General features: G+C 51.7%; 1 protein-coding gene across 4 annotated transcripts in view; it reads right to left on the reverse strand.

Moving 5' to 3' along the window:
• Positions 1-2,500: 2,500 nt before the first annotated feature.
• VAV2 (vav guanine nucleotide exchange factor 2) overlaps positions 2,501-24,149 on the reverse strand; it is a gene marked incomplete at its 5' end in the record, with an annotated part of 104,012 nt that continues 82,363 nt past the window's right edge. The window contains 22 exons of one of the 4 annotated variants that reach the window (XM_080630622.1): positions 2,501-2,562; positions 3,179-3,333; positions 6,229-6,352; positions 6,443-6,530; positions 6,634-6,750; positions 7,473-7,525; positions 8,068-8,142; positions 8,343-8,470; positions 9,600-9,621; positions 9,841-9,857; positions 10,352-10,440; positions 10,544-10,645; positions 11,180-11,289; positions 12,428-12,560; positions 12,811-12,896; positions 14,273-14,359; positions 16,870-16,938; positions 17,445-17,540; positions 18,783-18,882; positions 21,718-21,818; positions 22,447-22,515; positions 23,858-23,956. In XM_080630622.1, coding sequence (XP_080486748.1) covers positions 2,515-2,562; positions 3,179-3,333; positions 6,229-6,352; positions 6,443-6,530; positions 6,634-6,750; positions 7,473-7,525; positions 8,068-8,142; positions 8,343-8,470; positions 9,600-9,621; positions 9,841-9,857; positions 10,352-10,440; positions 10,544-10,645; positions 11,180-11,289; positions 12,428-12,560; positions 12,811-12,896; positions 14,273-14,359; positions 16,870-16,938; positions 17,445-17,540; positions 18,783-18,882; positions 21,718-21,818; positions 22,447-22,515; positions 23,858-23,956 — 1,968 coding nt within the window. In that variant the 3' untranslated portion in view covers positions 2,501-2,514. Of the gene's footprint in view, positions 2,563-3,178; positions 3,334-5,387; positions 5,475-6,228; positions 6,353-6,442; positions 6,531-6,633; positions 6,751-7,472; positions 7,526-8,067; positions 8,143-8,342; positions 8,492-9,599; positions 9,622-9,840; positions 9,858-10,351; positions 10,441-10,543; positions 10,646-11,179; positions 11,290-11,701; positions 11,717-12,427; positions 12,561-12,810; positions 12,897-14,272; positions 14,360-16,869; positions 16,939-17,444; positions 17,541-18,782; positions 18,883-21,717; positions 21,819-22,446; positions 22,516-23,857; positions 23,957-24,149 lie in introns of all 4 variants that reach the window. The other 3 variants (XM_080630620.1, XM_080630619.1, XM_080630621.1) reach the window with 3 other exon arrangements.

The raw sequence follows: 24,149 nt of genomic DNA on the forward strand, positions 1-24,149 counted from the left end.
ACAGTTTTATCTTTAAATCCCCTCCACCCTACCCCACTTAGTGCAGTGCAAAGGAAAGACCCAAGGAATTTACATATTATTTTCCAACGTATCCCATTGCAATTTTGAATGACCTGCGATGAACTAAAATATATACAATTTTCTCGCCATCATAAAAAAACATTTCCCTTTCTTATTCACAGATATATATTGTGGCAAATGGCTGAATAATTACTTACAAACAAAACAATCTTTTTAACAAGTTTCTTACAACAGTAAACACGGGAGGGAGCTCTCCACAGGGAAGGCGCTGGGAGGGGAGCACGGGCAGCGGCTGAGGTTGGGGACCTCTCTGGGGCTCCAAGGTCCCCATGATGGGGCACGTGCTCATCCAGGGGGATGCCCTTACAGAACCGGCCACGTTGAACAGGAGGGTTGTGTAAGGCTTTAGGATCTGAGGCATAACATGAGCCATCATTTGTCTTGTGTGTGTGTGTGTGTGTGTGCATCCCATCCAACTTAAATACACACTTGGCTTCAGCACAGCTACAAGAACAGAGCACGGCCCTTTGCTTTGCACAGGAGGAGCAGGGCATTGCCAGCTCCCACCTGGCTGCTCCTCCTGAGTGCACCCCAAGCTGAGCTGGGAGAGGTTAACACCAAACACTAGCCTGGGGAAGCACCAAGTCCCATCTGCATCTCCATCACCTCGCAGAGTAAGACCCTAGTGTGCATCTGCCCCAGCCAGGCCCTGCAGCACCCAGAACCGGGGCACCCATGGGGCTCCAGGATGAATGGGCACCAAACTGGGGCTGCTCTGGGCTTGTCACTGAGCAGCAACACTTAATTTCCAAGTTACTATCTTTCCCTTTGCCTTGAGAGCCCCAGACTCTTCCATTTATTATCCCTTGCTGCTCCATTTGCGGCAAGGCTTCAGATGCAGCCATGATACCCACCATGCCAGGGACTGAGGGCATCAGGACCGCTCACCCACCCAATGCTTGCATCTCCGAGACCTGAACCAGTGTGATGCCAAGAGCTGCCCCATGGCAGGACCATCACTAGTGACAGGGGAACAGCACCAGGGCATGGCACCACCAGCTCAAAATGCCATTCAGAGAGGCTGGAAGACATCCCTGGGGCTCAGATACTGGATAGAAAAAAGTTGTTCCCTGTCACACTCCTACACATGTATTTGTTCATATTTGCATTTTGGAAGTAAGTTCTGGAGCTGGAGAGCAAAACCAGTTCCTGACAGAAGAGGATGGCTGGGATTTCCACCCGGCAGCTCTGCCTACCAACCCCGGGGGCTGCACTTTGGAAAGAATGGACTCGGATGGACAGTGCTCAGGACAGAGCAGCAATGCCAAGATAGAGGGACTTGACAGCAGCAGCAGTAGTAACAGCCTGTGGAAGGAAGAGAGAGGCAATGCTCACAGCCCCCAAAACTGCACACAGCTGGAGAAGAAGAGATGCTTTCACAACTCTGCAAGAGCAATCAGTTGATCCCTTAGCCCTCATAAAGTGGGTTTGTCCCTCTGAGCTCAGCAAGGTGCGACATGTCACAGCTCCAACAAAAACCAGCCTGGCTCGGGGGGGCCTGCCTACAGCAGAACCAAGCTGGGAGCAAGGGATGGACAGACCCACGGACGCACATTCCCGTCCACTCCTGTGTGTGTACCTGGTGGTCCCCAAAATCCTGTGTAGCAGAGCAGATCTTCAGTCCTGCAATGTGCTGAGACTTCCTGCTCACCAGTGGGACAGTTTGCACCCCTGGCTGTCCCCACTGCCCGCAGCAAGGCTGGTGGAACTGACGGTAGTTGTAGTGAAAACAGGCTGGGGGTGTCAAAGCGGCTCTTTTCCCTCCTGTCTGACCTGGACATCCGTTTCCAGCCTACATCTGATGGTCAGAATGCACTCCTGGTTGCATGGGTGGCATCCTTCTGAGACGAGCAACAGCCCTTCCCTGCTCCCAGGTGGGGTGTCCCCGCTCTGCCCCTCGCCCAGCAGCAACACAGTGCTGCTGAAACCCTGACTGGGGAGCCCCCCAAGCAGAGTATGTGTGGGTCCACATCGCCTCCTCGGGGCTGAGTTGATCCTTCCCCATAGAAACCCCCAAATTATCACTTTGGTGCACCCAGGCACCAGCCCAGGTGCAAACCTTCAACCTCACCCTCCCACCACCATCACCATGGTGGCACTTAAACACCTTTACTGACAAGGGTTTGGACCCCATTTTCTGGTGGGCACTGCACAGAGTCTCTCAGCTCTGTCCATGCAGGGGAGCATGGCTTTCCCGGTACTCTTCAGCAGCTGCTACTCCAATGTTATCTGACAGACCACCAATCTTCTATACACGTAGGAGGAGCGAGGCCGGTGGCTGTGCACACTGTACAGAGGAACAGCTAAAGTCTGCAGGAGCAGTCCCGGGAGGCATCCAGCCGTGTCCCATGGGAGCCACGGCACTGGGACAAGTGTGCACGGGCTGCAGAAGCTCACTCCAGGCGCTGGTGACATCCATCCCACATCCTGCAGTCACTGCACGCCCTCCTCTTCCACGTATGTGGAGGGAAACCAGCCAACCTGCCGGGGAAGCGGAGAGGTGAGCAGGGGCCTGGGGAGCTCAAGGGACCTCCTGTCTTGCTGCTGGGACTATTCCTCTGCCACCATGTGCTGTTCCCAGTGAGCTGTTAGTGCAGTGCTGGATGCACCCACATCCCGATGCACGGTGGTGATGACGGTGCAGCCATTACCCTAATCTGGGACAGAGGTGACAACTATACATTGCCTGGGCACATGGCTTGTCTGCAACATAAGGGATTAGGGCATGAGGAATCTGTCCCCAGTGCTGCAAACCCCGAGGGACACCAGGTCAAGCCATCTCTTGCTGTCTCCCCAGGATGCTGAGCCCTTCACCAGCAGAGCCACTCCTGCTTTAGTCCCCTGCATGAAGGTTCAAGGAAGTGCAGACTCGGATGTCGCCTGCCTGCTCCTGTCCACCTCCACGTGTGTCACTGGGCAGGACCGTGATGGCTTTCCTGAGATGACAGCCCACTGTCACCTGAGCTGGGAAAGAGCCAGAGGGAATGGGACATGTCCCCCTGCCCTCTTGGTGTCCTACGCTCTGGCTGGGCAGGTTGAGAATGGGGAGGACCATGTGCTGCAGGAACGGTACAAGACATGACTCGGATGCACTCACTCTTCCATTGGTTTCCCCCTTCCACCATCCCTGGTCCCCGCCGATCCTGCTGTAGATCTTCACCACGTCACCCTCCCGCAGTGACAGCTCCCGCATGTCCCGCGCTGCGAAGTTGTACCGTGCCACTGCCGTCCCTATGACCCGGGGGGTGAACACTGCGGGGGACAAACAGAGGGAGTTGGGAGCTGCCCCACGCATGGGACCAGCCAAAGCCTAGGGAAAGCTCCGTGAGGTTCAACCTGGGTTTTTCACCATGGCAATGGCTCCCATTGCAACGCCACGACCTAGAGAAGCCTGGATGGTCGGGCCGGCCTCATCCAAATTACCCAGCCTCACACTGACTGGGGCAGTTGGGGTTAGAGTGGATTCCTGCTGCGCTTTAAACAGCTCTGTGGGCTTGGGAAGCCCCTTTCTGCTGATCAGAAGAGTCCAGGAGGGGCTTGGTGGGGATTGCTGTGGTGAGGGGTGCTTTTGTGAGAAAGTGGGAAAAGATTCCATAGCAATATGCAATCATTAAGAATGAATCATGGGAAAATCCTGTTCCACAAGCAGCTGATGGGACAACCTTGTCAAAGATTTCACAAACCAACTTTTATTTAAATTACATCAAAAAATTGAGTTACTGGGATTGGATTCTCCAGGAGATGCTGAGCAAAACCTGTACGTTTTGCCATGAAAAGGAACAAGCTGCTAACCTGGCATCCTCCCTGCTCCTGGCCCTTGCCAGGGCCCTTGGAAACTTGATCCTATTTCAAACCAAAAGGCACAAAAGCCCCCTGCAAACCCTAACACAGACCACACTGTGATGAGCATGTCCCCATGAGAGACCCAGGGAACCAGCCTCTGCCAGCACTGGCATGGCTCCAGCACCATGGATCTCCATCGCTTCGGGCAGGGAATAGTGACGGAAGGCACAAGAAGAAGCAGCAGCGAGAGGGGAAACACAAAGACAACGGTCAGCATCCCTGCCCCAGCATCCAGGCAGGGGAAGGAGGGCTGGAGGGTGATGCTGGGAGAGATGGGATGGGCAGAGGAGGAGAAAAATGCACCTCTGAAGTTTGCAAAAGCCGCCCCTGAGAGGACGTGGTGCCTCGGTGCCACCCCCCCCGCCTTTTTGTGCCAGGGGCCTTTGGGAATTCATTTGAGAATTAATTTGCATTTTGAATGCTGCAAACCAAGGTTGAACTAAGTCTGAGGAAAAGCTTTGCCCAGGTTTTCAGCTCTTGGGATGGAAGGAGATGAGGATGGCGATGGAGACAGTCCAGACACATGTGCAATCACTGGTGGGCTCGTCCATTCCTGCCAGGCAGTCCGGAGAACAGAGCGAGCACCACAGCAGCTTTGAACTCTTTCATCAGGAGCCTGCTCAGAAGCCACTAATGCAGGAAGGACGTTCTGCAACACCTTCTATGCAGTGGAAAGATCACAAATTCCCAGAATTACGTTCCAGTACCTTTGAAAAGTTCAACACTCTTCCCAGCACTGCACCAAAGAAAGCACATGTGGCTTTGCCAATGGTTTTCCCTGTCCAGGCTTAAGAAAAAACTGAAAGGTAAAAGCTTAAATGGGAAGAAATGAACTGGCATGATTTTGCTCTGATCCTGCCAAACAGGGAGGATGTCACCAGTCTGCAACACGTGTAATCAATGGGGTTCAAAGGCCAGAGCACCACTGCGCTCTCTGCAGGGAGCCTGAGCCCCAGAGCACATTCACAGTACAGGTTCCTCTCCCCATGTCCTCAGCAAGGGGCTCCTGAGCAGCCTCAGACACCAGAGCTCAAGAGCTGCTGAACATTGAGATGTTTTCCTTGTACAGCAAGGAAAATGGTCTGGAAGATGTTGTGATGCCAATGCTTGTTTGGTGAAACACATGGGATAAGCAGGTCGAGCTTGAAGTACATCATGAGATCCCAGTGTGTTAGGTTCATTGTTTTGTTAATTTAGCCCCCTTTCTCAAACAGCAATAACTCCATCTTCTCCCTGCCTGGATTCTGGAGAGAGGGAGTAGCATTTTGCTTCCAGCTAAGTCATGGTTAATCAACTTATTTCCAGGCTGTGCTGCAGGGCAGCACTGGGGACCCCTGAACTGCCTGTGGGTGATGGAGAGACAGCAGGGACCCACAGGTCCCTCTGGTGATGGCTTTCAAGCTGGGGCTGCTGCAGCCTGGGGAGGGCGGCAGGGTCTCTCCGGCAGGGAGAGGCACCGGTACCTGACCAGAAGGGACTGGAGGAGCTCTGAGAAGAAAAGTTGAGGCCCTGAGGACTGAGAAAAGAAAAGTTGTAGGAAGCGCAGGAGGCTGCAAGGAGGTTAAAGAGAAACAGAAAGAGGCAGAACACACATTAAAAAGGAAATTTAAAACGGTATTATAGTGCACAATGCTTTAAAAGCCAACGGAGGAACATGGTGCAGAGCATGCAGGACCTGTGCGGGGAGCTGGGGCAGCAGCAGCTGGTCCGGCCACGGCCCCATGGCCAGTTTGGGGCTCAGAAGTCATCCTGGGGTTGTATTCATGTGAATGGATATTTAAACAACTTTAAAAACCATCTGCCCTTGGTTTTCTTTTTACAATAACCATGGAGAAAGGTTTTTAAAATGCATTTCCCCACAGAGCAGCTATTCCTGCACTCAGGCTTTCAGACAAACGGAACATTTTGCACTGATGCACATTTTGCTTTCCAGTTCTTCTGTTTGTTCTTTTTTCTTTCAGGCACAGACTTACCATTTCTCCCATCATCTCCATTAAAGGAGTCCTACTGGGATTCAAACCATCACAAGTCACACTGGAACACATGCACAAAAGCTCACACGGGCAGGTAGGAGGCTCCACATGCCGCTGTCAGAGCATCGTGTCCCTGCTCGGCTTGGAGCAGCAGAGCCAGGCAGCCCCAGCTTGGCCAGACCCTCCTGGCCCCAACACCTGCCCTGAGACCCGGCCTCAAAGTGCCACCAGCCGAGCAGGAGACTTGGCTGCAAACTGGGGGCTCGAGCCCCACAGCAAAGCTGCAAATCCCTTTGTCAGACAGTGCTCCCCCCCTTGCTGAGGGTTTTACCTGGAGAGCGGGTGAAGGTCCTGGAGGTAGAGCGCTCCCGGGATTTATAGGGGTATTTCAGTGTTGTGTCCAGCTGCTTGAAGCTCTCCTTCAGTGAATGGCTCTGGTAGTACTCGACCAGCTCCTGGGAAGGGTGAGAGGCACATGCTGTCTGTCAGCCCTCTGAATGACTTGCAGGGACCATGCGCATGCTAAAGGGGCTACAGAAACCTACCAGCAAGCTTTCAAACTTCTTAGCTTCCGTGATGTGAATCCAGTTGTCCTTCTCCACCACCTTGATGTGCTTCACCTCCTCGTTGAACCTGCGAATGGCAGCAAAGGCACTCAAGAAAACATAGCTGCATGCCCCAGCCCCATCTCACCCTCCACGAGCAAGACTGAGTAACTCAATGAAGTATTTCTCACTTAATGCTGATGGCAAAGCGCTCGGCCTCAGCCGGCCGCTCCCGGATCAGGTAGGTGCCACTGACGTGGGACTTGAGCAGGTTGTCAGTCTGCTGCCGCTCCATGTTCCCTGCAAACCTGAGCCCAGAGGTTAACTAATGCATTTAATGAACTAAAAAAAAGAGGCATGTTTGAGATTAAAAGATGCATGGTTTTTTAAGGCCAGGAAGGTTGAGAAGGCAAAAAGAGAAACAGGTCTCATCCAAAACTTCAGGAGAAGAAAGTGCTTCGAGATATATGAGCTGCTCAGGCATTGAACAGGGAGGGTGAGTGATGCAGAGTGCAACCTCTTCCCCTGGATGTACCTTACACCTAGAAAATCCCACTAATTGGGAATCAGCCCCCAGGTAAATGAGGCCTTAGCAAGAGCTGGAGAATGGGGATAATTCAGACTCCTGAATCTGCAAACCTGGCTGGAGCTGGAGGGAAGGGGCAGCAGGGAAGCCAAGTGCAGCCCCTCCCGCCAAGGCAGGAATTGCTTCTTTCCTCCCCAGATGTTTTTCTGGGCACAGAAAACACCAAAAGAGGGAAGAGAAGCCAGCATCTCTCCTTCTGCCTCTGCCCCTCTCCATCAGGGAAGAAATCCCCACTGATGGCACGAGGCCTCGCCAGGTTTCAACACCCAAATGCCCCTGCAGGGGCTGCCCCGTGTGGAATGCGAAGCACAGCCAGCCTGCATTCCTAACTCATTGTCAGAGTGGATTCCCAACAAAGGGACTGTTAAAACGTGAGGTCAATGTGTGTTTATGGCCAGAGGAGGTCGTGTCCGCACGCTGCCCAGCGCAGGCTGGGCCACTCACCATGGGTACACCGTGTAGTCGATCTCACGCGAGGGCGGCCGGCTGCTGGGAGGCTGCAAAGAGAACACTGATGACTGATGAGCCAGAGCCTCACCAGGCCACGGCTCATGTATGAGATGCTCCTCTCCATGGCAGGGTTTTCATCTGCCAAGCTTCTGCATTACTGGCTTCAGCAGCGGAGGGCAGTGTTGCAGCTGAGCTGTGGTGAGCACACGATGCATGTTTCATTTACATGAGCATTTCTGAACTGGGGAACGGCTGACAGCAATACAGAACACTGTGATGAAAAAGGTGCAGTTTTCCTGTACTGTGGCTGATCTCAAGTACTCTCTGAGACAGTCCCAAAGAGGAGGAATGGAGCCTGGATCTGGTCACTCCAACCCCAACCTTGGGAATGAAGCTGAGACCAACCTGACCAGGCATTTGCAACCACGGGATGATGGATCCATCCGTTGCTAATTTGGCCCCGGTAAAAGGCCAATGGAAGGACCAAGGTCTCAAGCAGAAGGCTGAGAGGAGCAATAGGCACCACCAGAGCAGCACCTCCCATGACAGTGCTTGGTGCTCCCAGCTCCATCTCCCCCTCGGCACTCACCCGGGCATCAACAGGGCACGGCTTTACCGACGAGCTGGGGAAATAACCTGACTTCTTCGTCTGCAGCAGCCGCCCCTGCAAAGCCAAGTAGGCATCAGACTGGGGTGTGCAGGCAGGCAGGAGCAATGGCTTTGCCATGCAGTGATGGGGACAGGCTTTGAAGTGCCTCGCAGCGGCCCTGGCTCTGAACCCCCGGCACATCCCTGTGCTCTGGGACAACGCGCAAGTCACTGGTTCTAAACTTCCTGGGAATTTGCAAGGGGAATGGCTCTCACCTCCCACCAGGGCGAGTCAGGGTCCCCCCTCAGCAGCTCGATCACGTCTCCAATCTGAAACGTCAGCACAGGTTTCCCGGGGGGGGCGGGGGTCCCGTGGTAATTCTGAACTGCCACTATTTTAGGACCTGGGAGAGAAGCAAAACAGTCTCATCACCTAGGCCTTGTTAACGAGAAACAAATCAAAACCACCGCTCCTGAAGGGTGCTGTCCCTTATCCTGTGAACCACAAATCTGCCAGCACCAGGGGGCAGGATTTAGGGCAGAAAGTGTGAAAGCAGAGAGGAACAATGCTCAGCTCGAGAGATCTTTGCTCCTGCAGTTACACTGAGTTCAGACTGAGCTCCCCCAGCAAAAGTAAACCCATGAAGGACAGAACGAGGCCCAAGACAGAACTGGCCGTGGACGAGCAGCTCTCGTTGGGCAATGCTGGCTGGCACCAAACCCGCGGGTTCAGTGACTGCAAATGGGACCAGCCAGCACTCGGCTCCCACTGAGTGGCTGGACCTGGGACGCAGCTGCCCCTGCAGCTCGCAGCCAAAGTCCAGTCGTCCCGGGAGCAACCGCACATGGAGTGAGCTTCCCAGCTGCACTCTGTTTATCTGCAAAACGCTTCCCTGCCATGGCCTCTCCCTACCCTCCTCCCTCTGCTTGCTTTTGTTTTAGCCCCCGATTTGATTCAGGTTTCTCTCTGCCAGGCTTGGCTTTCGTCTCCTCAGAGAAAGCACAGAAACAGACTGTTCCCTCTCCTCCAAGCCAGGACATGGGCAGGGCAGGCCCAGCACTGGCCAGGATAGCTTCAGGCAAAGGAAAATCAAAAAATATTGCAGTAACCATCAGGACTAACGGCCCCATTGAGGGCAGTGCCTGGAGCTGTGCATCCCTGCAGCACACCGGGCACACCGGTGGGAAGATGCTCCCCACCATCAACAAGTCCCCTGCCAGGACGGGTCCAGTCTGCTTTGGAGGAAGATCTGACAAAGGGCATTGCACCAGCTCTTCTTGGTCACTGTGGGATGAACAGAGGCTTTGCTCACACAGCAGAGCAGGGCAGTGGCACAAATGCACCCAGGAACACTGGGGGTTGAGCCCCGGCAGGAGCCGCGTCTTTCCGCAGGTCCCTCCTGCAGCAGCTCAAGCTCCTTTCTGGTTTTGGAAGAAGCTTCCCCCTCCCACATGCCTGATGTTAGAGACACCCGCAGCCATGATCCACACCCTGTCTCTACCTGCCCTCCTGCAGTACAGTAAAGCCCTTACCAGGTCCAGCACTCAGTGAATCCTGCAAAGAGAGAGGAAAAAGTCTCCATGAGGACACAGCCGCCTCAGCTCTCTCCATAAGCACCCACCCAAAGCCCCTGGGATGGGAAACCCTCTCCCGAAACCTTCCTTGGTACCTCTCCCTGGCTGTTCCCAAAAGCTGCCTGCGCTGTGACAGGGCAGGCATTCAGGCTGTACCCAACACAGAGGGGAAGTGGGACAAGGGCAATCAGCAACGTACCTGGTCTGCTGAAGAACCTGCAAGAGAAATGGGGAAATAAGTGGTGAATATAATAGGCAACAAACCCCATTATCTGTTTCGCTTGATATTGTGGGTGTCAACAAACCAGTGTCAGTGCCTGAACATGATGGAGGAAGCACAAAGCAGAGCCATCGCCCTGCATGGGGTGGGCAAGACTGAGGGAGGGGCTGGAGCTGGACAAGGGCATTGCACAAAGTTCTGTGATTTTGTTTCTTCCTCTCTCCACCCAAAACTCCCCCAGAGCCACCCCGTGACACCCCCTGCACCCACAGAGCCACAGCTCTGACCAGGAGAGCAGAGGGAAAGCCACAAATTTGCCCAATTTAGACCAACCACACAGACTTTTGCCATATTATGGGGTTTTTGGATCCAGGGGTGGCAGCTCACTGAGATTCTGTCATGCACTAACAAACAGTGCTTTACAGAGTGAATCTTCACGTGCAGCACCCACCTCCATGACACAAGTTGCTTGTGATGGGAAATAACTCACCGATTTTACAGGGAGGAATTATCTCCAAGCACTCCTTATGAGCACCCGCTCCACACCTGGGGCAAAGATAGCCCTGGTAGAAGGTTCCTCTGTGCAACACAAGAAGTCAGAAAGTCCTAATTCAGCCTCGGCTTTGGGATTTTCTGTCAGTGTTTTAATGCAGATGCAGATAAGCTGCAGGATGCTGCTCACCTCAGGAACATCCTGCAGGCTTTGCAGTTGGTGGTCTTCTCAAATGTGTACATCTGGAAGTTATGGTGGTTTGCATTGGCTTTCTCTGGCTTTATGTTGGACCTAAGCGAAAGGACCAGGGGTTATTGACCTCTCGCCCAAGCGATGCTGCACCCAAGACCTGCCACAGCAGCTGTTATGTTTCAGTCCAAGTTTGGAAACCACAGGGGAGAGATGAAATCAAGTGTGAAAGGAAACCTGGGCTCAACTGTGCAGGGAGAAGATTGTGCCCATCAGCCTTCCCTGGGACAGCAGTCATGGATTTGCCATGACCCAGCCCCTGCCCTGCTCAGGAATGGTCCCCCCAGCAGCAGCCTCCCCCTGCTCCTCCTCCTGCCTTCCTCCAACCCCAGCTTCTCACATGGCCTGACACTATGGCAAGGGCTCATTTCAGAGATGCCCCCACATGGGTTGGTGCAGACCCTCAGGGTAGATGATTTCATGCTGGACCTGAGCTGTCTTTGTACAGGGAACCATTCAGGGAGCTCACATGAGCTTCCCCATCACCAGCTTTGCTGTTGGAGCTGCATCTCCAGTGACCTGCTTGTCCAAGACACTGTTCTCCCATGCTTAGCTAGAGCAGCCACTCATGCTCACATTGCCATTTCAAACTGCTCCATCCACTTCCTCTTCATTTCCTCTGTCTTGCAGAAGAACTGGAAGCCCTGCTTCCCCTGGAGGTGGATTAGGTAGAAGCCGTATGACCACTGCAAGAGAAAACAGGCCGCTGTGCTCCCACACCTGAGCAGCAAAATGCACCATGCTTCTATTCATGCATTAAATAACTGTTCCCAGTGCCTGTCCCTGCTTCTGATGGGCTGCTGAACCTTTGCACAGGTAACAGTGGGGAAGGGAGAAGAAATGCTCTGTGTTTCCCTAACACATCACAACTAACGATGCTTTGGCACTGTGCACTAGGGCCAAATTGGATTTTATGGTGGCAGATGAGCAAACCCAGATTTTTCTGCTCCAGTGGATCCTCCCCAGCCATCATCTCTCTCCCTGACAGCAACTGACAGCCCAGGAGGCAGATCTGACCTGCCCACTGCACATATGCTCTGCCTGTCTACTTACAACACTGCTTAGGAAACACATGAGAAGGTTGTGTGCTTTGCTTACCATTTTTCCATGAGACTAGAAAGCATAGGAAAGCAAAGTGGAAATACAAGTCATTAAAACAAAGCTAGCAGCATTTCTTCAGCATCCACGTGGCAAAATTGGCTGTTCTTATCCAAATGTTACTTATCCCATCTGTACCATACCTCTTCCCATCACACGTAAGTGGATTAAGCTAATGGGGCACTGCTAAACCAACAGCTGGGAGGTTTTCCTTCATGGCTGCAGACTAAGCCTCAAACCACTGGCAAAATGACACTCGTCCAGTGGCAACCACGCTCCCAGTGCTGATTTTGGCAAACTGGTTGGCAATGCTCACGCTGCCTTTCCAGGCCCCTTCACCCCACGACTCATGGGAGAGAGAGCATCCGGACGGGACGGACCTTCCCTCCCTGCCCTGCCTCCTCTCCATCCCGTCTGAGGGTTGCTCCCTGCTGGACCATCGCTGCTGGAAGGCCAGGAAGCAGGGAGCAGCCTCCTGTGGGACTCAACCATCCCAGCCTCTTCAGGGCTGTTTCGCAAAGATGGAGGTCAAGGATCAAGCCCGGCCCCACATTAATAAACATTTCCCAGTGCTCTGTAAGGCTGCCCTGAAAGCTGAGCATTTATTTTCCAGCATTTTTGCAAGCTCAGTTTCCATTTTAAAAGGCAAATGGGAATGTACTACCCAAGGATGGCTGAAAGAGCTCCAAAATGCTCTCCAGCAGAGCTAATTCCTGGTCCACCTACCTTCTTAATGTCCTTGTTATTCATAGGGTCATCAGTCATCTTGTGGAAGAGCAGCTCAATAATTTCTTTCAGCTCATAGTTGTATCCTTTCCTTTTGCAGACGATCACCACTTTATCAAATAAAAATAAATACCTGCCCAAAGCAAGCAAATAAAGCGGCAACTCAAACACCTCCCTGAAATTCTCATTCAAGAAGAGGTGTTTGGAAAGCTCTGCAGAGCTCCCCAGCCAGTGCAGCTCAGTGCTCAGCCCTGCTGCAATTTCACACTGATGGTGGTTTCTGTCAGTGCAGCTCTAGGCAATCACTGAATACATGAGCACAGGGGGAATGGCCAGACGAAAGCACATCGAGGTTGGGAAAACTGGGCGCTGTTGTCACTCACCTGTCCTGCTTGGTGTGGTTGACTATGGAGCGGACCTTCAGCTCGCCATCGATCTTCGGCCTCCCGAACTCCTCCAGCTTCACTTGCTGCAGAAAGCAAAGCAGGGCTGAGACCCACAGCTGGCTGAGACGATGCCTTGGAATGGTGGAAACCCAAACCAGCCCGAGGGCACAGGGTGCTGAGGCATCCCCACCAGCCCTGCCTCCTGCTGCTGAAGCTCCTGGGAACAGCACTGCCTTCACCAAGGGGAGCCTGTGCATGGGAACAGGACCACGGGAGGTCCCTGGAGCTCCAGCACCAGCATCCCAGGGTGAGGCTCAGCAGTCAAAACTCTTTTGCAAGGTTTGGGATCCAGAAAGCAACCCCCCCAAAATAAGCTATTTCCCAGGGGTTTCTACAGAACCTCTTGTAGTTTTGATTCCCAACCTAAACAGAGTCTGGAGATTCTGGTGAGGCTGGAACCCAATCCAAGGGTTTGGTCAGTTCGTCTATTGGCTCAAAAGCCCTTTCTCACTGCTTGGTGCAGCCTGGCCACGGGGCCACAGGACTCAGTCCCTTTGCACAGTTCTTACAGGAAAAAATAAACACCATGAAGCATCACAGTGCCCAGGAAAACAGCTCCTTCACACAGCCGTGGGTGTACTCCAGTTATCACATTGCCCCGCCGTGTGGGCTCTGTGTACATAACACCAACTGCTCTACAACGTCCTGCCTGGTGCAGCAAATGGAAATGGGGAGCAGAATGTGGGGGGGTTTTGCTGACACCCCATCTCCTGATGTCAAACCTGCTAATGGGCTGCTGCAAGGAGCAGAAGAGGCTGCTTCATGTCTCCAGTACATTCCTGGTTTATGAAGCATGATCTCTGATTGTTCACACAGATCAGGGTTATCATGACTGCTCCAGTCAAAGCCTGTGAGCCGCAGCAGCCTGTATCCCACTGGAGAATTTTTGCAGGTTCCTCTTGAAATTAAGGATTTTGTTTCTATCTGTTAAATAACCACCAGTTAAAAGTTTCCCATTTCCAAATGAAGTCAAGGCTCAAAGCCCCTGAACCCAGCACCCTTCTGTGGAGCCCGGGGCGGGGGTGTGTGTGTGAAGCACCTCATGTGTCAGCGCCCACTTTGCATGATCCCAGCACCAAGTGCAACAGTGGAGCTGCTGCACCCATGGCTGAGCAGGTCCCACCTCCCCGGTGTGGGAACAAGCTCGTAAGCTTGGAGCTCTGCACTGGATGTTACATTAATGGGCTTGCTCAGAGCTGAAGTGAGCAATGCGTTGCATAGGGTCAGATGCTGGACAGTAATGGGACCAAATGCTTGACACCTCTGGAGTTTGGAGGACGAGATTCTCTTAAAATATCTGGTACTTGGGTAGCTCATCAGATTCAGCAGTAAGTGCATAGCAAAAGCATGCTAATAGTAATCAAATTACAGTTGGGTGGAAGAGGGTTTTCCAACTTACCAGATTTTCTATAGAGCTCTGAAATTCACTTATTTTCTTTAGCGTCTCTTTGTCTCTCTTTACTTCATTTATGTACATGGCCAAGTCCTTAAAAGCAACATGGATATTGGTTTTAATCCTCCAGATGGAGAGCACCTCACCAAAGTGGAACACACAGGATCCAGCTCCCAAAGCCAGGCGGCAGGAGCGGGAGCAGGATTCCAGCCGCAGACAGGACACGCGGGGCATGGGCTGGTTGTGCCCGCGCTGCTAGGGCAGGAGCTGCAGTTTTGATCCTTTCCCAGAAGAGGGCAATGCCCAAACCCACCGCAGCAAACGCGACCCACGGCTTGTAGCCGGTGAGGGACCGCGAGCATCCCTGCATTGGAGCCTCTGCCCCGCAGCACTCTTCCCTCCCAGCTCCCATCACCGTAATTCCCGTCATCTCCCTGGATACAAAAGCTGGGAGTGTCTCTGCTGCCAAAACATCCGCCTCCATGAAACAACTGCTCTGGACACCCGGCCGCACGTCAGCTGTGAACAGCACTTGACCTGGCTCTGCCCCGGCTCGCACAGCGATACCCTGAAGGAGCATCCCCAGCTCCAGCACCTCCGGGACTCCAACACCTCTCACCACACAAAGGCGGTGTTGTAAAATAGGAGGTAGTTCATGGGACTTGTTCTGCCCTGAAAAAATCCCTGCTTACCCAAATTTTAACCCCTCAAAGAGCAGGAACCTCATCTCTCCCACAAAAACAACTTCTTACCCCCTTACCCCCTTCAGAGCATATTTTCTGTGGCTGTTTGCTTCTTATCTGCTCCCTGCCCCCTTGTCCTCAACAACAGCTCTTGTCAACTTGGATTAAATCTGAGCACAGGGTTTCTTAAGGCATCCCCTCCAGGTCAGACCTTCCTCAGCTTCCCAACACAAGAAGGGTTGATCACAGGTGATAATCTCAAATCTACATGACAATACCTATAACATCACAGCCCATGCCAGCGGCAGGGATGGTTATGAAGCATGTCAAAACCAAAGGCTTATGAAGCAGCATCCTCCATCATGCTGGAGCACTGAGCTCCACTCCCTCCTGCTGACTAGGCCATCTCCTACACCAAGGGGGAACAACCCCAGGATCAACCATGACTTCAAACAGCAACATGCAAGCCTGGACTATGGGATCAAGCCAGGAACCCACACTGCCCTGATCACCACATGGGCTCGGTTCTGTGTACTCACGTAGAGGGCTGGTACCTGCACCAGACATCCCCACATGCAGGTTTTTGGTGCAAATCCTGCCCCTGCCTTGTGCAAACAACCACTGAGGCAAAGCAAAAGCCAGATGAATCCCTTTGGGAAATGTAATTCCAACCACCCCCTGCTCAGCTCTTGCTCAGAGGCAGCAGCACCTGCGCCTGCCAGCACGGCAGACAGAAGTTCTGGGTTCCTGATGAAGAACATTACTTGTAAGCTAAGCCTCGGTTTGCTGATCGATTCAAAGCAAACTGCACAGCTCCCTACGCCCCGCCGAGCCCAGAGCAGCACAAACGGCACCAGCTCTGCCATGGGGTGAGGAAAGAGAAACCTCACCACTGGCTCCAGGCAGCCTCCTGCAGAACCCACTGTCTGCAGCGCAGCCGGTGTGGATCCGAGATTACTGATCAGGAGCACATCGGTGAGTGCTGTGCCATGAGCCAGCAGCGGGGTTTAACAACTGTCACCAGGCTGCGTGTCCGAGGCCACGGCGATATGTGGTGCAGCTGCATCCTTCCAACAACCTGAACTGTAAAGTGACCTACATATGGTCTGTGGGCTCCCGGGCGCGGGGGGGAATGGCTGGAAAGGTCACCCAGCTTATATAAGTGTGAGGAGACACGGTGTCCTTACACAACCTGAGAAAACAGTGACCTGAGAGCGCGGAGCGACCCGGGGATGGACCCTGCGATGCGCTCCAGAGAGAGAACCCGGAGCGAAGGATCAGCCTCAGGCTGTGCTGACGATGGCCCCGCGGTTTTCTGACCGCCCGAGTCAGAAAACATTTGGATGATTTTCCTTGTTGCTGCTGGTAGTTTCCCTGCAGCCTTGGGGGTTTTGGCTAAAAAGCTCAAGAAAACAAACCCTCAAACAAAGCAGAATTTGGCGCAGTTTCCATCCGTGGAAAGAGCAACTTCCCTTAATAAAAAAACAAGAATAAACCTGGATGAAAGGATTCTCCAGCAGCGCTGGCTGACAGCACACGGCCCGTGCTCCACACAGGCACAGGCTCCATCGCTGCAATCCCTCTGACTTGCTGATACATCTGGACATCCTCCAGATCCCTCCCAGCAAAAACAAGAATCTGGCACAGCCCCTTTACACACAATAGCAATTAGTGAAAAGTCTTAACTTGTCAACAAATACCAGCGTCCCCAGCTGCTGAAGGAGGAAGATAACAGAGCTGACTACAGATCTGCTGCAAAGAATCGCATCAAATGGCAATCATGTCCAGGAGGAGGAGATGCTGCCTTCCCCCAGGCTGCTGGCTGGGTTTTCCATCTCAGGCTTAGTTGTACAGAGGCAGGGAGGTCCCATGCTCTGTTGTACCTCAAGACCCCCACTCTCTGCTCTCACCCTCCCATACCTGCATTGCCTCCAGAGCCTCCTTCAGCTGCTGCTTCTCCGGCCGGTCTGATGAATGGCTGAGCAGCTCCTGCAAAAATAAAGTGAATATAAAAGTACATATGAAGAGTTTTGGAGTGCTGGAAGCTGCCACACGCTGCCAGTGCCCATGAGGCCCTGGGCGGTGGCAGGAATGCTGGGGTGGCAGTGAGATGCCAGGGGTGGCAGTGGGATGACAGGCAAGCAGCTGTGGCAGAGCACAGGGAACATGCCAAGCGGCTGGTGCTTGGGAGAGCTGTTACACGGAGCTGACGGGAGGAATTTCACACATAATCAGATTATATGCAAGCTTATTTTATATTCATTAACTGCCTCTCGTAGCTAACAAGTGCAGAATTAGCCTAGGTCACCATACTTTAAGAGACGGCACAAACATTATGTCATGTTAAGTAGCTCTAGTAATTATTTCATTTGAAGGGGAAAAAACCCAACAACCCACTCTGCATTTGGCAACGATTCACTCTTCCCTGTAAAAGCTGAATGATGCTACAGCAGAGGATGGCAGCTGGAGAGCAGCACTGACACCGAAACACTTACTTTTAACAGCAGATGGTATTTCAAAACTCTTTGCATTGGAACCACCAGCAGGTCTTGCAATTTAAATTTCCCATCCTGGACCTTTAGTGTGCATTCCTATGAAAGAAATCAATGCATCAGCAGTGAGACAGCTGGGGGAAACAGGTCCCCATGAAAAGCCTCCCATGTCCTGTGGCTGGTATGTTTTGCTTCTGTAATCCAGCCAATGGCTTGTGGTCCCTGTGTGCACCCAGAGGGGTTATCAGGGAAAAGAACACAGGGGCTGGACTCTAAAATGCAGATGTTCTCATTGAACTGGGCTACTCCAGCTTAATGAGGTACTGCTCATTAGGGGAGCCCACAGACGCTCTCAGACCTCAGGAAATGTCAGAGGAGGCACATTAGCTGAACTCTTCTCTTGGATGGGCTGAACTAATGTGTTTCCTTTACAAGGCACTGGCAGCAAGCACAGTCGGTCGCTGTGGCTTCGCTGATAAGCATCAAGTCATTGAGATGAGCAAATGTGATCGCAGGAAGTTTTGTGACTGGTCCCTTCACCCAGACCCATTTAGATATGTGACTTGGCTGCAATGGCTGAGAACCCCTGTGTGCCCCCCAGAAGATGAGAGAGGGGAAGAAGCACAGGAGCAAGTGGGTGCTACAACCACTGGCTTGATGTGAGATCCAGAGAACAGGCTTTAAAAAATTATTAAACCCAGTTTTAGCCCTGAGCTGGGCTGCTGCTTCTGCATGGCAAAATCAAAGAGTGTTTGCAGAAAGCGACATAACATGTACAGACAGCCCAGCAAACCCAGATTAGCATCAAGACCAAAGCAGGAATTAAAGCTGGGTAAAAACAGCAGCTCAAACAAAGCATCCCTTCTGGGGCTCCTTTGATTTACTGAATATCTGGATCAGATCCTATTTACACTAAGCCTTTACACTGGGTAGGAGGACAGGGAGCACCCTGGGCTGGGGACATGGGGACTGTGCCTGACACCGTGTGTGACCTTGGGAAGCCACACAGCTTCTGGCTGGGGACACTCAGTAACTTTGGGTCTCCCTGCATGACTCAAAAGAGGAATTTGTCCACAGCCAGGCCCTCTCCAGCAGTCACCTGGATTGGTTTAACCTGGATAAATTCGGGGATAAGGACAGGGGCCATGTCTGGTGGGGAGATGAGGGGCAAGCAGGGGATCAGGACAAGACAACCCCCAGCTTAGCTCCCTCTCTGGGCAGCACAGGCTCATCCCACATCCCTCTCCTCTCTGGCTAAATCATTCCCCATACACTGCTCTCCAGCAAGTCCTTCCAAACCCCACACCCAGGGTGGGCAGCCCTCACCCACTGCCCACTCACCTCCACCTTCTGCCTGACATCTTCCCTGTTGGCCAGGAGGTGGTTGAGCGTGTTCTGGGCGTACTCCATGTGGCTGCAGTACCTGCCATAAATCAGCAGCCTGGAGAGGGGAAATCACCGAGTTAATCGGAAACACTTGCTGGCAGTTATAACCTGTTATAAAAGATATATATGCTTATATACAGCGAAAGGACAAGGCAAACAGCTATTCCCATATAACTGCTTAGCAAAGTATTAACACTCTTTTACTGCATGGCTTTTTAACATTTAAATCATTTGAAGTTTCCAGGGCTGCAGCCCGTGGGGGTGATTCAGCTCACACGAGTGGCCAGAGGAGCCCGTTTTTGGAGGTTTGATACCTCATTCCTCCACTCCTCAGTGGGATGTATTTAACCACTTCTTCTCAGAGCACCATGATAACCAATGGAACCCCAGCTCCACAATGAAAGACCTTCCCTAGAGCAGTTACAAAGCGGTACCCGCACCCCAGGTATGACAGCTGTAATATGCAAAGAAACAGCAAAGAGCTGGGGCCAACCCATGCCCAAGCTGCATCACCATCAATGCTCTCCTCTCCCACCCCAGTGAAGGTCTAGAGCAGGAGGGGGTGGGTGATGAACCCTGCAGCCCAACCTTGGCTGCCAGTCAGCTTGTTCTCACGACTCCACCATTGCCACAATCCCCCGCTCTGGTGTTCCGGCTGTGCCGTATTAGCACCAGGACTTGTGAAGGCAGAGCCGGGACGTGCTTCAACACTGACCAATGACACAAATCCATTTCCCGAGAGCACTTCCGAATGATCTCGCTCAAGCCCATATATTCATCTCCCCAAGAGCCTTCATTTCCTGAGTCACAGCTGCTCATGGCCCAGAAAGCGATTGCCACCACTGTGGCTGATGAGTGTCCCTCTCCCCAAGGGTTTCTGGGTATTTCACTAAGTAGGGAAGAAGGTGGCAAGAAATTCCTGATCCATGAGACATGCCCCGAAAGGACAAGGGTGATGATAACTGGTACCTCTTCAGAGAATGAGAGGCTTCAGATCTCCTTCAAACCCAAGGGCACATCCCTTGCAGGATGGGCCACAGGGACCTAGAGATCAAGTGACTGGGTAATTTGGGAGAAGAAGATTGTCACAGCCTTTGGAAACACGGTGAGGCTCTGTATAGACACCCAGAGCTATAAATCTAAAGACTGACAAAAACAGAGCAGTTTTACTGTGGATTCCCCCATTTCCTCCACTTCACTCATTAATCCTGCATGACAGGTTTGGGTTTTCCCCCCTTCCTTGCCGTTAACTGCATTGCTGCTGATAAGACACGTATTCCATTATATGCTGCAACTCATCCATTATACTGGGGCCTTGTCTCTTGATGGAGACAATCTGGGAGCACCTAACCTGGTGTCGCTCCATAAACATGGGACTCTCAGACCCTGGCAGGGAACTGAATGGGGAGATTTATGGGAGCCGCAGTTCCCGGCGAAGCAGCAGCCAATACAGATTATTCTTCTGCCTTTTCCCCCTGACAACTTCTGAACATGCACAATCGTATCTACCTTGCCAGCACTCGGAGAATTTCAAAGAGGCTTCAGGAGCATAAATTCAAACCTCTGGCTTTCAGAGAAAGAGATTTACAAACTATTTCCTGCAAAAAACCCACCGAAGCCCAACCTGCAAAGCAAAGGAGCAATACATCATTGTGCCGGGGTGTCTCTGAGGGTTCGTAGGGAAGCGAGAGCTATTTGTCACAGATACAACTGATGGGGGAATGTCCTGTATACAGGAACCAAGTAGGCACTCTGGAGGTCCACGTTCCCTTCTTGGTGGGACAATGCTGTCTCTCCAGGTGAGCTCACCTCCTCCTCCTGCACCCCCATTTCCTTGCTGTAATGTGGAAACATGGACTTTCCTGACATAGGAGAAGACCCTACCTATTTAGATCAGGTTGCTCTAAACTCTTCATCCCCAAGAGCCCGGTTTTGGTGGCTTTGACCTCAAATTTTTAAATCATTTGCATTCTTCTTCAGATTTTTTTTTCTTTTAATTTAACTCAGAGAACATTTCCTTTTTAACAAGGGGCTGTCTCTGCGAATTATGGAATATCTGACCTTACGGTGTGTTATTAATGCAGATGGTATTTCTGCAGTTATTGACTTCTGAATGGCATTTCTGTGTCTAGACACTGGTTTAATCACAGTGAAATAACACCCTGGCACAAATCCATGATGATTCAGGCCTTTGATTAGTATTAAGGATATTAAAGGCTTTTTTTAACCTTATCTTTGCATTCTGGGGTACTCCTGCCTTCAGCTGCCAAAACACATAATCTATTATGTTTGTGAAAGCAACTTCTACATTTACACATCATGCTATAGGTGCACGACAAGAGCGGTGCCAAACCCATGGTGTTTGGGCATGAGCCATCACTCTGATCTCACCAGAGCGAGGACTCATCCCACCACACCACAGCCCCTCAAAGCCCCACTGCTGCTTGCAGGAGGAGACTATGCTAAACCCATGGAGACAAGTGAGGTTTACTCCATTCCAGCTCACCATATCTGTGATGTTCCCCTCATTACATCTCTATAAACACATTCTATGCTGAGCCTGCAACCAGCCAGTCTCATGCGGGATGCTTTGAGCCCAGCAATGTTCAGGCATGGACACAGGCGTGCAGGAACAAGTGCCCATAGGAGCCTCATGCATCATCCAGGGTGGTCAGAGAGATGTTCTAACCTGACATGTTTGTGGCTGGATTTGGCTGCTGAAGTGTCAGCACCGAGCAATGTTCCAGCCACTTGAGAGCATTCAGCTGTGGAGGACACAAACCTCGTCTGCTGTGAGCTGCATTTCTGCCCAAAGCTTGGAGATGCGCCCTGCAATTATTATCCCAGCTCTGTTAAAACTGGAGCTGCCTGGAGACCAGGGCTCCTTTACCTCTCTTTGAATTCCAGAAACACTTTTGCCAGGCTGCTTCCTCCAGACATCATAGAGACATCGATGGCTCTCAGGAAACTGAAGTGCACTTTAATTAAGTCCTAAAACGAAGAAACAATCAATACTTTAAACACATCCAAAGCAAGTGGGCACACACAGCCTGAAGAAGCATACATTCACTGCCTAATCCGACAGGCATTTTCTCTGCTTTGTTTTCTTTTTCCCTTTTTTTAGCTGTTTTTAAAATAAGTTGTTCTAGTGAGATGCAGCCCTAGATGGCCGGGAGTACAAGGGTGTAATTCCACCAGGAGCTTATTCAGTGATAAATGCCCCTGGAGTTCCATGTGTATTAAAGTCCCTTTTGCAGGCCTGGAGGCAGCAGAGGAGATGGGCAGGCTCTGATCAAGACCCCAGCATGGAAATAAATCCCTTCATCCCAGTGTGCCCAAACCACCACTAAAAACAGCTGAAGTACACAGCCCCAGCCCTGGAACATTCTCTGTATAAAATTGTTTCCTTACCTCAAGTTCATATAATCCCCAACTCTAAAATTGAGTGTTAAAGAATATCTCCTAAACCCGCTCAAGCTCTGCAGCACATGGAGGATTGAACCTCTACAGGTGAATGCACAAATCTCATGCAAAATCTGTACACCTCATCTTAAACAGGAAGAGGTCTGAGCTGCCGTGAAAGGAGCACAGATTTAAGCCACAATGCCTGTGCCGTTACCTCCAAATTGATAAAAATAGCTTCCATGTCTTGGGGAGTCAGTACCAGCCGCAGGGGGTTCATATAGTTCTGCAAGAGGTAAATGGAAAAGGGATTGAAATACTGGAGAGGTGAGGACAAGGGGGGGTTGTGCAAAGGCGGGGGGGGGGGGGGGGGGCGGTCCTGCTTTTACCAGCTGCAGTTACCTGGCAGGGAGAAGCAGGGTTTTAACCAATTTAAGCACTTGCAAAGGCAGATGAACAACCACGTGTTTGTTCAATCCAGGCTGTGCCAGGGACCCCAGCAGGGCCAGGAGCCCCCTGAGCTCCCCGTGGCACTTCCAGGCATGGGGAGGTGCAGGACCCCACCCATGGGTGGGCACAGCCCCCGTCCCACTGACCCGGGAGGGATCGCACACACACAGATCCTTCCCTCACTGCAGTCAGGAATAGTCCAGCTCTTTGATTATCTCAACAGACTCCCCATGACTTGTAACTACAAAACCATCCCTCATGCGATGAACCAGAGACAGGACACTCTCCCCATAACCCACCATCAGAACCCACTAGGCCTTTGCAAGCTTCTCTAATGGATGTGAAAGCTGTAATTTAACTCTTCCTTTGGAGTGAACCAGGACGGCTGTGCCTGTTTCCAAGGAACAAGGGTTATTTGTGTAAATGTACATTGGGACATTCTCATGGAAAATGGGAAACGTTATTCCATTGTGCCAGCTTCCCTCACATTCTGACTTTTCACGGGAACTTGCAGCAGACAGAGGCAAATAATTGCAAAAGGGGAGGAACCAAAAGCATTTTGGGGTGATTGGAAATGGCAGCTGGATTTTCACTATTGTTCTTCATTCCTGCTGCTTTCCTCGGAGCAAAAACCAGGCCAGGCTCCAGCCATGCCCACCACTCCACTGCCGTGCTGAGGTGCTCGTTCTTATTTTGATTTGAAAGACACAATGATAATTTCTGAGAACCAATAAAACCCTGTGAATTTAAGCAGCAAAATGCTACTTTTAATGCAATTAGTTCCAATGAGACATCAGCGCTTCTGAAAAGCAACCTGAATGAAGAAATGATCCCACAGCAATCACAGCGATCAGATCTGCAGACTCGGCTCCTATGGGTGCGCACAGCGGCTGAGCCTCCAGCTGGGCAGGGGACACAGTGGGATGGGTTCAGCCTCTTTCCAATAGGCAGTGAGCAGACAAAAATGTGCTGGTTGGCTCCTGCAGTTACGCGCTGTGCATTTGTGCCTGTCAGGATGGGTTTTCTGGATCTCCCTCCTCTCCAGTTTTACACGTGAACGCATCGATCCTGCCCCAGCATCTGCCAGCTCTCACTGTGACAACCAGTACAACAAGATTAATGTAAGACCCAGCGATGACAGGAAGGTGATGGCACAGAGGAGATGCCTCAGTTCCTACCTTTTCTATATCTTCAAGTGTTTTGTAGTATTTGGCCTCAGTTTCTTGGATTTCTAGCAAACAGCAATTTCTTTTGTCATCTTCTGTCATTCCCATTTTCTAGAAAAAAGGAAAACCAACACATAATAATCTCAAGAGTGGTCCAGCCACCTGCTCATGCAGCACAGAGCTCCAGTTCAGCCTTCAGTGAGAGCAAACTCAGAATCAGCTCAAGCCTGGGAAGTCAGGAGAGCTCTGTTACTGCTTTACATTAAAGAAAACTGATTTTATCCAGCAAAATTAGGAAGGATTC

This window comes from Psittacula echo (assembly GCF_963264785.1).
Source record: "Psittacula echo genome assembly, chromosome: 16".
Classification (NCBI taxonomy): domain Eukaryota; kingdom Metazoa; phylum Chordata; class Aves; order Psittaciformes; family Psittacidae; genus Psittacula; species Psittacula echo.